The 13663-nt window shown below is 43.9% G+C and overlaps 1 protein-coding gene across 7 annotated transcripts in view; it reads right to left on the bottom strand.

The window, feature by feature from the left end:
* LOC110990301 (glycerophosphodiester phosphodiesterase 1-like) overlaps nt 1–13663 on the bottom strand; it is a 139581-nt gene that overhangs the window by 16673 nt on the left and 109245 nt on the right. For 6 of the 7 annotated variants that reach the window (XR_002599803.2, XR_015425879.1, XR_015425878.1 and 3 more), the window contains one exon: nt 11640–11848. Coding sequence is in view for 4 of the 7 variants with exons in the window: in XM_022255214.2 (XP_022110906.1) it covers nt 11640–11848 (209 nt within the window). In the remaining 3 variants the exon portion in view is untranslated. Of the gene's footprint in view, nt 1–1179; nt 2332–11639; nt 11849–13663 lie in introns of those variants that run through there. The other variant, XM_087138947.1, reaches the window with a different exon arrangement.

Here is a 13663-nt window from a genome sequence, read left to right on the forward strand (position 1 = left end):
GTACTCAGTTACCGAAAGCTCGGCAATGATATATTTCAGAGCACTGATTTAATCTTATATTCTTGTGTCGATATTCTGATCACGGTGCTACGCAGCCCTTCCATATTTTACTGATTTAAGGAGATCAATGTACTGAAACGCACCCTGCCATCCAAAACTGATACCGCATCATGATGATGCACAGTCGACTCTCGTTATTACAAAATCAGCTGGACTACGTAGAAACGTTCATTGTATCCAAAATTCGTTGTAGGCGGAACGGAGTGCAATGGCTTCGGTGCATTGTTGTACAATACCATGTACAATGTACATGCACATATGCACCTGTATGTGCATACACGTGAACGTGCGGTTGATGTTATAAGTTCAACAGGAAACTGGCAAACGATGTCTATGTATCGTGTTGTTAGCGTGCGTGACGCATCTGGAGGGGCGGGCGATTAGCCTTCGACTTGCAACTGTAGAGGTGCATTCGTATACGATGTACACCAAGTGGAACACTCGTAACCCTTTTGGCATAAACTGTACATTGATCGGTTGCCGCATTTCCTTCATGCCTTCTTTGGCAAAGATTAGGTCCGGCTGGAACTAGTGTGATACACTGCGCACTGCCACAACACCAACACTCCAACACAAATTACCATATTAATTTTGCGGACTATTCCAGATAAAAAAATGGTATTAGGCATAATGTCCGGCAATGCAAACCTGCGGGAGCGTTAAGGAGACATGATTTATGACAAAAGGGTAAGTCATAATTAAGAGAGAGCTATTTCTCATAATTACGAATTAGTGCCAAGTGATGTGCCTTGGTGCCAAGTCTAATTACGACTTAGCACTAAGTCATAATTACATGACTTAACTAAGTCATAATTAAAAGATATATCTCATATTGGTTTTTTAGATCATATCCCCTCAACGCTTCCACAGGCCTACAAACATGCGATTGTTTTGAATTTTTCTTCAAGAAAATAAATCAATTTGTTTTGCCAACAGAACAAATTGTGTACAAGTCAATTGTGAAAAAGTAGCTGAAGACATCTTTTGACTTGACTAGATATCTGCACCCAGCTCTAACTCTTGCTAGTCACTGAAAAGTGTTAGCTGGGTTGACTTATTTCTAGTCAGGTATAACTAGATAGGGAAACACCAAAAGGAAATTGACAAGATTAGAATCCCTTCTCAACTACATCACATCTTTTAATTAATAAAAGCTACCGGGAGAATATACATAAAGTTACTAGTAAACAAATTACAAACACCCTCTTTCCGAAAAAGAAAGAATAATTACGGGGAAAAAAACAATAATTGGGACGTTACAAAATTGACATTAGTGTAAAAAGTACCACCGTAACTTTATGTATCCACGAAAAAACGTATATCCAAGAACCTAAATCAATTTCCGCTGTATAGGTGAGGTCCCAGTAGAATGAATGAGCAACAGAACGCTAAATACGGATATGACGAGTTAAAATCACTCCAAAAAAATTACGAAAATAAATAATAATCAGGTCGTTAAACTGAACACCATTGTGTAGTGTCACATTTGTTGAGACTATCATGACTCTGACATGACCTAAGTTTTACGTGTATATTATAGAAATGGGCAATTCAGTTAGTATGTGGGCGTGGATGATGATCAAAAAATGCCAAAGACCGTTAAGGCACTTCAGACAGGCGTTCCAAATTCATGCCGAACAAATTTGTGAATTACATGTTAGTGCGGCAAATATCGACGTCGGAAACAATTAGGAATGACTCTGGCGAAAGATTGACAACCGGAGTCTGTGGAGCGACTTTTCATGAAACGTCGCCCTTTTCATGAGTTGAACTCTCAATGCAAATTTGCATTAAGTTTGTTTGTCTGAAACCAAAACATTTTGGGTGGACTCTGCAAGCGCCTGTCTGGACCGGATACATAACAACAGAGCTGGATGTCGAGTCACTACATTAGCCTACTTGTCATCTGGTGCCTAACCAAAAATGTGGGAAGCAGCACGTAGGAGGTGTTTGGCAGTTCGCCAGCCATCTACGAACTCGTCCCATAGCGTGAAGTGTCGGGTCTGTTGGCTCCTCCACTGACGGCGCTGGATCTTGTTGAGTTTCCTCTCAGACACCAGACGCATCTGCAAGGCCTACAGACAGAGCCTCCCGGAGCATGGCGGTGATCAACTCGTACAGTGACAAGTTTGGACGGCCCTTCTTCCTGTTCAGTCGGCTGTGACAGCCTTCCACATCATTGTTGGTTCTGATGCTAGAGAGAAAGGTGGACCAGGTGGAAGACGCCCAGACGTCGGATTCAATCAAGGTGTTGTTGACGTACGGGGACACCTGGAGAAGATCGGAGTTACAAAAGGGCGTACATCTATCCAAGAACCTAAAATTTTCACAGTACATGTATATTTCAGGCCCCAGTCGAGTGAATGAGTACAGATCACCAAATACGGACATCACATCAATATGTGTTCACCGTCTACCATTTACTTTTAGGAGACCGAAGAAAAGGGAAAAACTAAAAACGAACTTACCTGCTCGAGCATAGGCCCAGCTGCTCGTTCTCTCAAGGCCTCAAAAACATTGGGTTTGATGATCTCAGCTGGCAGGCAGGGAAAGGACATAAGCTCTTTTCAGGAGCTGGTGTGCATTATTTCTCTGCATGTAAGGTGGACCAGGTGCAACCCAACCAGCTGGATTTTTCGCCAAACGGCCTGCTTCCAATGGAAGTCGTGAAGCATTTCACAAGAGTTGCTGCCTCTCTTTGTGACTTTGGGAGATGGCAAACTTCGTGTTATTTATGCTGTCAGTGCTTTGGTGGGTGCTGTCATCGTTTGAACGACTGATCAAGGGAAGCCGACAGGTTAGCGAAGTCGTCCGTCATTGTTACCCTGTTTTTAACCCCAGTTGGTCTGAAGAATGATGGGGTGATTGACGGATTCTGTTTCGAATCCTGGAAAAGCCCGCCAAGATTGAAAAGCAGTAGAAAATGAAATACATGTATCGTGAAGACAAAAAAAGTCATCCTCAAATTTGAAGGCTTTTCATTATTGTACTGCTCTTAGTGTTGTATTTTGTTTATTCCACACTGTTTCTTCACATAATACAAGCAAATTTTGTAATACAATCATACATATTAGACACAAATGTGATTTAAGTACAAAAGAAATACATACACCTATGCCCATATGCAACGTTAGGTATGGGGCGAAGCAGAGCAGTTAACAGATTGTCACGGTTGCCTTTCCGACTGCGCCCAGCGTAATCGGAACGAAATGGCGGCCTTAATTTGTATTTTACCCTTTTATTTATTCGCGCTCTCTATTCGAGTGAGTAAATGGAAATGTTTTACTGCTTCGATGTTCGTCGAAAGTACTTGGTTATGGAGCGGCTGGCAATCTTTAGTCGGTCGTTACTTGCATTTTTTGTATTTTGCATTGCATACGGAATGATCTTAATTCCCCGTGCATGTAATGATATGGCCGTAGTCCTCTAACTTAGGGATACATATGGCCACATTGAACAAAGTACAATGTAGCAGGGCTCACTTTTCTTTCCCTATTATGAATACTTCAGCATCTGTTACACGTGGGCTCTTCCACTCCATGCCTCCAGGGTCTGGGACACCGTCTCTCAAGACAAACACAAGAAGTAAGAGCTCCAAGCGGTGTTTAATGCTCTTCACCACTTTCGAGAACACCTAGTGGGTTGTTCCTTCCGAGTCCAGTGCGACAACTCCACGGCAATGACTTACATCAACCGCCAGGGCGGCACTCGCCCCCCTCAACGCTGGGCCCTTGTGTGGCATCTCCTTATGTGGGCGAACGAATAAGAGATCACCCTCCAAGCTGTCCACATAGCAGGAACCAACGACAACATAGCAGTCACACTCCCTCGGGGTGTTATCTGACCAACAGGGTGGATTCTTCACCCGAACGTGGTTAGCCATATCCTTGCAAAGATCGACCGTCCCCATATTGACCTCTTCGCTTCCACCAACAAAACCTATTTTCCGACGTTCTGCTCCAGGTTCCCTCACCCACGGGCATGGGCGACAAGCGCCCAACAGTTTGGCTTGTTAGGCCTTCTGGCGTATGCCTTTCCTTCAATATCCCGCGCGTCCTGTCCAAGATAAAACAGATACACGTGGTACCGTGTCGGGTCCTCCTCTTCTCCCTGTTCTGGCCTCGCCAACAATGGTTTCCCAGACTTACAAGACTTCTGGCACGATGGCCACTGGTCCTTCCGCCCAGGGAGGACATTCTTTGTCAACCCAAGTCGGGGGTCCTCCATCCAGCACCGGGGGATCTTCACTTTACGTGCTGGACGTTGTCCAACGATCATTCAGAGTGTCGGACCTTTCTGCAGATGCTGCGTCCGTGACGGCCCGGGGTTGACGATTGTCCACTCGCAAAATTTACAACAGCCGATTACAACACTTTACCTGATGGTGCTACGACCACGATGCTTCTCCAACCGAAGTTCCTGTGAGTTCTGTCGCAGACCTTTTCATGCATCTGTTCCACTTGGGCCTCCAAATTGCCACCATCCGCTATTTCCGGTCGGCCTTGGCAGCCGTTCATTCGGGTTTCAGCGGTGGATTGACGGTTTCTGATAACGCTGCCATCCACCATCTTCGTCGAGGAATGTTTGTCGAGCGTCCTCATGTCAAACGCCTTGTTCTGTCATGGGGCATTGGAAGCGTCCTCCCTCTGCATCTCAGCATCAAACTGGTGTTCCTCCTTGCGGTCGTTACATCAAGATACTGTACCGAACTGCATGCTCTATCGATGGCAGAAGGTCACATCCGCTGGGAGCCGCATTGGGTTTGGCTTATCCCAGCCGTCAAGTTTTTGACGAAAATCTAGACGCCTACCTTCCGGCCTCTTGACATATTTGTTCCCAAAGTAGCCTCACTTTTGGGAGATGACCTTGACAAGATATGGTGTCCAGTCCGCACTCTCAAGTGGTACATTGCAAGGACCAACCGTCGCCGAGAGTATAGCTCTCGACTCTTCATCACTACGACAAAACCCATTCAGCATCAAAAGACTATTGCCCAACAGACGGTCTCGACCACCATCTTCGCGAACCGACACAACATGACGAGACGACCCGATCTCGCGTCAGGGCCTTCGATATTTGGGCCGCTTCTGCGTCCCGGTCATACTTCGGAGGAGTTCCTCTGGCGGAATCTGCCAGGCGGCTTGCTGGAGATCTCCTTCCACCTTCACCGAGTGCTATCTGCCGGAGGTTCTGCAGAGCGAAATAGCCCTTGGCTCAGCAACCTTCCGCTCGGTGGTCCGGACAGTGCCCAGCACTGCCCCGGGCCGGACGGGGAATACTTCATCATTGACATTTCTTTCTTCTGGTGAGTGCTCGCTTGAGCGACGCCCACCTATGATCTTTTAGTAACTACACTAGCTCCCGTCGCCGACCCACCTCCAGGGTACGGTGCCACCCTGCACATGTAAGCTGGGTAGATGGTATGAGAACGCAGGAGACTCCCCCCCCCACAGAAGTGTGGGTCGGGTCTCGTAGTGATACTTACACCCCTGCCCAGCCGTTCCCGCCCGTCTTTTCAGCGAATTGTATTAGGCACATGGGAAATTTGCATATGTAGGCTGGGCAGGGGTAGGTATCACTAGGACACCCGACCCACACTTCTGTGGGGGAGGAATTTGAGGAACCTGGAAATGTTTCAAATACAAAAATAAAGGTGACTCGAGACTCAGACTTAGACTTGACCTTTGCGACTCGTGAATTGGACTCAACCCAAATGACTCGGGACTCGGACTCGAAAGATGTGACTCAGGCTTGGACCAGATGTTTCATGATTCGAATACAAATCTGTTAAATATGCCGTAATATCAGTTAAAATAGACATGGGAGACTATTGTCATAATGACCGCATGCCTGCTAATGGTAGAATTATTGACAGCTATACCGGAGTGAGCGCAAAAGGGCCAACTTTTGGGTAACCTGCCTGCACTGCACGAGTGTATCCAAATGGTGGGCATGTCAAAACTCTCTTTACTCAACTGTTACGAGGCCCGACACAAATATGGCCAACCATGAGCCAACAACATCTGTACGTGGGAGAACGGATTCTTTCATCACATTGCACCTATGAGGCCGGGGTTTGAGTCCCAGCTTTAGTTCTGGCTTAAAGGGCATTTTGGTCTCCAGTTTATACTCGTTCTTGCAGCTTTTTCGCCAGGCACTGTGGTTTCCTCGTGTCTCTAAAACCGGACCATTTTCCTAACTCCGTAATATGATGGTGATTAATAAAGGTTATGAATACACGTATTGTTAGCGCAAATAGCCCTCGTAGTTGAAAGCGCAATTATAACAAAGCAACCGCAACTTCTATGCATGTATGTTTCCTGTCTCCGCTTAGTTTTCCTTTTTGTTCAGGGCCAAACACTTAACGCCAAACCAGCTTTTTTGATAGAAATGAGAAGTCTGATGTAATTCTTTTGTTATTAAGTCATCTAATGCAGCAGTAGCCTTTTTTCAAGCAGTGAAATTTGTTAATATCCTCCGTTCCTGTAAAAAAATTAAGACATTCTTGCACCACGGGTTTTTACAAAAATGTGAAGCCCAGAAATGTCATTTATTCGGGGGACATCGCTGATGACTTCATCGCTTTACCACCAACGACCGCCGAACCTGAACCCATTGGTGGCCGTCTACAACAGTTTGCAGAGTTCTGGCAGGGGATCACCTCCGTCAGATGGGTACTCATGACTCTCTCTCATGGATACTCCCTCGAGTTCACAAGCACCCCTCCGCCCGAGACAATACTGCAGCTGACTCCAGTCCTCCACAACAACGATCAACACTTACTATTGGGGTCAGAGACTCCCTACTACAAAAAAAAAAGCAAAAAACAAAACCAGCCAGCCAGCCAGCCTGCCAGCCAGCCAGCCAGCCAGCCAGCCAGCCAACCAACCAACCAACCAACCAACCAACCAACCAACCAACCAACCAACCAACCAACAACAAACACACACACGCAACTGCACACTTGTTTTACATACAAAGTGTGGACATTCCTTTGTTCTCCAGTGGTTAAGGAAACTTGAGGAAAATGCTGCTTTTTCTCTAACTAGGATAACTCCTTCGAGCTGGATATGTGATGATGATTTCCTGGACTGTTCATCTTCCTTTTGCCACAGATAACCTTGACCCCAAAATGCCTCTAAAATTGTTTTTCAGAGAGGGGGAAACATAGTGTGGACGTGTGCAAGTTCACACTACACCGTCGCACCCTACATTACGTGGACTTGCGTTTTTTTTGTACATAGGTCTACACTATGTATGCCACGCCTGCACACACCCAAGTTCAATCCAGCAAACTGAAGGGCAGTTTCCTGTCAACATTCTTCCTCACACCCAAAAAGGGACCAGGCAAGTGACGTCCCATCATCAATTTCAAACCACTGAACAGATTCGTCCACCCCAAGAAATTTCACATGGTGACCATACTGACAGCAATACGCCCTTTATCTGTCCCATCCTGGGCCTCGTCAATTGATCTCCAGGATGCCTATCTCCACGCTACAATTACAAAGGGAAGCTTGAAGACATACAATTCCGAGCTCTTCCATTTGAGAACTCTTCCTCCGTTCGTATACTTCTTCATAACAAAAATCACCTCGGAAAACGGCCTTTGTAAAATATTTGCTCGCATATTAATTTACAGAAACTGAAAATTACCTGACCTTAAAGAGAAATAGCCTGCCAAAATGTGACCTCTCAATGTAAACCCCCCCAAAAAAGTAAAATACATGAAGACCAGTGCAATTTTGTGGTCTCGTACAAAATTAGATTACATAGTACTATTTCGGTAAAAGAGAGTAAAATATTTTAAATTTGTTACAATTAAAAAAAAAAAAACATAAAGGAATAATTTGTGTTTATACAAGATTCTAGAGTTACTCTGTTACTGACAAGTCACATCAACTCGCCTTAATCTAGAACCCATCAACTGCAGGTAAATCTTTAAACATAGTACAATCTCGTTTTCACGTACCACATGAATTGAAAACAAACATGCATGAACAACGAGACCTACATGTAGGAAAAATATATTGCCAGAAGTGAAAGGTCGTTAATGAATTTTGTGTTTTTTTTTTTTTACCATCTCCAGGTGACTTTTTGGGGTATTACTTGAGGAACGCAAAGGTAAAATTCCGACATTAATGTTTCAGTTGGGAATCATTCTTCCCAAAATGATCAAATGTGATTGGACTCCATGTAAAATCCCCACAGGCGGAGGTTTCCGGAAGCTCCGCTACGTGAGCTTTTACTTTCAGGCTCTATTTCAACCATCAAGGCCTCACGTAGAATGTATTCCCCCAGTTACTCATCCTACAATGTACAAAAGACTATGCGATCCAACATCACTGGGTCAACGGTAGCAGATACGCTCTTCGGCGGCAAAAGCCACCCAGAGTTGGAATCTCTGCACCCTGGCATAGTCGGAGCACTCTTCTTGGTGATAGAGAGACCTCACCATTGATCTCTTCACATCAGTGGACAATGACCAACACCCGATGTTTTGCACGAGAGGCAGCATATCCTCTTCAGATCAATGGACCGACCTACTAGTGTACGCCTTCCCATCTATCTCACTGATCCCTCTGGTCCTTTCCAAGATAGTAATATCCGGCAGCGTTTGCGCTCTAACTACCCCATTCCGGTCACGCCAGCCCTGGTTCCCCAAGCTAACCAAGCTTCTGGTTCACCAACATTTATCCTCCTGAACAGGCCGGACATCCTCCTACAGCCCAAGTCGGGGATCCTGTGTCTGGCACCCAAAGACCTACATTTAACCTGTTGGACATCTTCCAATGATCCTTCTGCTCAGCAGGACTTTCAACTGTCACTGCAGCCACGGCTGCAAAGGGACGACACTTACCATCAGCAACGTTTACGACAGCAGAATATGGCAGTTCGCTACGTGGTGCAACAAATAGTCTGTGACTCCAACCGTTGTTCGTTTAAGCGCTATAGTGGATTTCTGCATATACCCCTTTCAATCAGGTCTACGAGTCTCCACAATCCCCAACTACATCAGCCATGGCCCCCATACATATTGGTTTTGAAGACGGCTCTTCCATCTCCGACAACATGGCCCTTCATCATAGGCGAGTCATGTGTCCTTGGACCTAAGCAAAGTCTTAAGCTTACTGCCCAACCCCCTTTTGAGCTCCTCAGTGACGCCTCCCTAATACACGCCAGCATTAAGTTAGCCTTCTTCCTGGCTGTGGCTACTTCCAGAAGAGGCAGTGAACTGCCAGCCCTCTCTGTTGCTGACGGTCACATTTGCTGGGAACCACATGATATCTACCTCATCCCGACCATCATGGCTTTCTGATGAAGAGCAGGTTTGAGCAACCAGATATTTTTGTGTTCTCGATTATCTCATACACTGGAGGCAACACCGACAATTCGGTGCTCGGTCTGTGTAGTGAAGTGATAATGTACAAAGACCAAGAACTAGAGAGGGACTGTCACCCATCTATTTATTGCTACTGTTGCCAAGCGGCAAGAGACATCATCGCCCACTGGACATTCCTGGCCATCAAATTTGCCAACCCAGACTGGCCATCATGCCCTGATGAACAAAGTCAAGGCTACATCAGGTAAGAGCAGTATTTACATCTCAATCTAATTTTCAGAATTTTCAGGGAGTTTTCATAGCAGACATCTGCAATGCTGCATGTTAGAAGTCTCCCTCTACCCCCCACCACTTGCTATCTGAAGCATATCCTGCAGAACTTCTCCGCATATGGCAAGATGATCCTACTGTCAGCAGCAAATAGGTCAAGGGGACCTCCTGCAGACCGGGCAGATGGCAAGTCATCCTGAAGATGTAGATATAATGAGTCTGGTATTTGACCTACTCTGGTAAATAATTTTGTTATCATTTGCGATTCATGAATTTAATGCTTATTGTTTCTAGTGCATGTGTTATAGGCAACTCCCCACGTAAGGCTGATGCCATTCTGCATATTGTATTGACTTTTGGGGGTAGGTTGAATGCAATGGATCCCCCCCACATGTGTGGGATGAACCTGCTAGAGAATACCTATAGACCCAAACTGTCCTCACTCGCCCGTCCTCCCCACTCTGGCTCTGACCTGAGTCTCTTTCAAAAAGAAGGAGAAATATGGTGGCGTGACTGCGATGCATTGAGGGAGATTAGGGTGCACTATGGATGATCAAGTCTTTTCAGTGAATAATAACAGGTCCATGGGAAATTTGAATATTACGTTGACTGTTTGGATAGGTAATTTTTAGTAGACTCATCCCACATGTATGTGTAAAGGAGGATTTTTATTTTTAGTCTTGGTCTCGGTCTCAATCTGGAGAGTCCAGGTCTAGGTCTCGGTCTCAACCTGCAAAAGTCTTGGTATCAACACCTTTGTCTTGAAAGAGTGGGCCTCGGTCTTTGTCTCAAATGCCTTGGTCTCAGTCTTTGGACATCAAAGTCTCAGGTACAACACCGATGGCTGTGTTCCACTCTTGTCTTTTGTGAAAAATGGATTGGTTTTAGGCAATTACAGCAGAATCTTTTGTGCATATCTACCAGGTGGAGCACTATTAGGAAATGAGAAATAGGTTTGCAGGTACACAATGGAATCAATCCTTTTTGAGGACAGCTGGAGCACACTGGCCGAAACATCAAGTTAACACTCACCGGTTCTTTTAAGAACCACATCTGACCAAAAAGAGATTGATTCCATGGTCTACTCGCAAACCTATTTCTCATGTCTCTTCCATCATGGAAAGCTTCAAATCTTACTATTAGGAAAATATGTTAGACTTCACATTGTCTGGAGCAGTGTGTTGATTATTTAAAGGTTACTTTGATTAAGAATGTATTTGCAGAAGTACATGTCTTACACATACATGTACCTACAACTACCATTGCCAATGAAGCTAGAATAGGAAATGTAATACAGAGACCTGAGGTTAAAATTGTATTTGAGATGGGTATGGGCACAGGAGACAAAGAACACGATGATGACATGGGCATAAACTGGCAGCAGCATTGTATTTCATTACACGGCAAATTTTAGAACCAAATTAGACAAATGGGGTATTGTTGACTTGATATCATTTTGATATGTTTTTTAATTTATCGAGTGTTATAATTTTGGATAATTTTTTCTGGTAGCAGTTTTGATTCAGAAGTATGGAAAAATATAATTAAATTAGATAGATATATATGGATGGACACCAGTATACATGGTGTGCAAACTTTTCACTACATTCATCCAAGTGCAAACCAAATAAGGACTGTTTTCACAAGGCTCAAACATACAGTTTTGCTACTCTGCTTCACTATACACTGAACAGAACCACCTACAAATGATTTTTGCATGTGGTTCTAGTCAGTATATGGTGAAGTAAAAGTTTTGAATTTTCTGGTGTCGAAATCGAAGTATGGACAGTGGTCGCATTTGACCATTTTTTTATTTTACCATCAGCTCAGTAAAAATCTTGACAAAAAGTCCAGTGTGGACATGGCTTTACAAACAAATCGTAACTAGTCAAATATGATGGTGATGCTATCCAACTCCATGTAATTGGTTTTTGAAAGTAGATTATATCTCTTCATGTATACTTACTCTGTTACAATCTTCTTGTCAAGCAAGGTGGCAGCATTGCCACAAAGAATCCAGAGCCACGCAGACTGGCTCCACAGTAGCAGGTAATCACCCAGGATACACAGGCTACGCTTCCAGAGGGGACCAGTCATGTCACAACCAAACTCAAACTGTATCAGGTTGGTGCAGGTTGTAAGAGCGGTCAGGATAGCTGGATCCTGCCGGCGCACCTGTGAAATACACATACACACACAAGTTCATCTTATGTACTTTTTTCAAGATGTATTTTTTTGCATTGGGGAGATGTTAATTTATATAACAAGTTTTGCCCTTACCTAACATATATATTGATAAGCACTGTATGCTCAGTGCTTGTCTGAGGGATTGCGAAAAAATTCACAAGCATGCTCGGGTGGGACTCGAACCCACAACCTCCTGCTTACTAGTGAAGGCGTCTTGACCACTCGACCACCGAGCTTGCCAGGGTTTGCTGGCTGTTCCGAGTCAGGTGAAGCAGTGGGTACCGCAAACTATTTTCGGGATGTATTTTTGCGTTGGGGAGATGTTAATTTACATAACGGGTTTCGCCCTTACCCAACGTATATATATATATACGCAAAACTACATCTGAAAATAGTGTGTGTGCATTGTGTGCATGGCGGAAAAAGCGGAGGGGGTGTTGTCTCAGATGCATGTTAGGACTCGACCAAAGGAAGGGAGGAGGAGATCACTTTGTTTAAGCTGACCTGTTACCGCCACCTCCAACGATAGTGATGCCACCAGACAAAAAATTTATAGGCCCAAAACCTCCAGAGTTCTGCCTTACCGATTTAGTATTTCAAGATCTACAACAAAAGTTTGCTGTCAAAACATGTGACCAAGTGAATAGATAAGTTGAGCAAGAGTGTAAGATTTTCCTGAGGACAGACAAATCCACTCAAGGAATTTACTAATCGGACAAATTTCAGAACTCAACAATAATCATTCAATTGAAGTCTGACAACAATGTGAAAACCAAAATCTGGCCCTCTTGAATAGCGCTATACACGCAGCTGATCATACACTTGGTAAATAAGTCACACCCATAAGGTTTTACTTGATGAAATTACTATTCACAGAAGAATTTTCATTCATTCATTCATTCATTTAACATGTATATTCATCAATTAGGCATAAAATTAATCTTCAACTATTACTCTTTCCATTAGAACACAGAATATACTGTAAAATCCCCCAAATTCCGCATGTGAGTGGGCCATTGAAAATGTACACGGGTGCGACTTTGATGATAATTTTCTCTCAGGTTTTCTGGCTTTGTTCAATTTTTCTTCAGAAAACCCCATTAAATTGTGTTTGCTATTGGTTTCTAATTTAAGTGGAATTTTTAGTGCTCTGTAAAAAGACTTTATATTCCTAATGTTTCTTGTTCTCTAGCAATGTTAAAACTGCATGTCTACTCTCAACAACCCCTTGAAAGGTCAAGTCGTTTGTCATTTTGGGCATTATAGATTTATACATCATGATCTCAGCCCATATATTGTATGTCCACTGTGCCGAGTGCCGAAAGATTTTTTCACCAGCATGAAAGATTTGTGAAATAAATTGGGGTTTATAAACTCAGTAAAAGCAAAAGCTGTGAAGTTTTGCCTGTCCTCATATTACAGGTGACAAGGTGGCTCAATGAGACACTGCCAGGAACTAGGATTTTAAATGGAAAAGAGGTCTTGACCTTTAGTCATGTTTCAGTCTTGTACTCATGCAAGGGAACACACTTTTGCCCAAAGCACTGATGCTACAAGGACAGCATTGGGTGTTCAAGCCAAGGATTCTGTTCTTTACAGATGATGCTGTGTAAGCCTACAATTTGATGATTACAGGAGTGTTTTCAGGATGTCCAGAAGTATGTTTCATTTGTTATTTGTTACTTTTTTTTTTAAGAATTAAGAAGACTTAACTGAGGATTAACATCATGGCCTTATTTAGTTTGTATCAAATGTAGTTAGGGCAGTCATTGTTGTAAGGTATTAAAATTAAATATCAAGTGT

The sequence above is a fragment of the Acanthaster planci genome, linkage group LG07 (genome assembly GCF_054643075.1).
Source record: "Acanthaster planci isolate LZ-2023a linkage group LG07, COTS_SCS, whole genome shotgun sequence".
Lineage (NCBI taxonomy): Eukaryota > Metazoa > Echinodermata > Asteroidea > Valvatida > Acanthasteridae > Acanthaster > Acanthaster planci.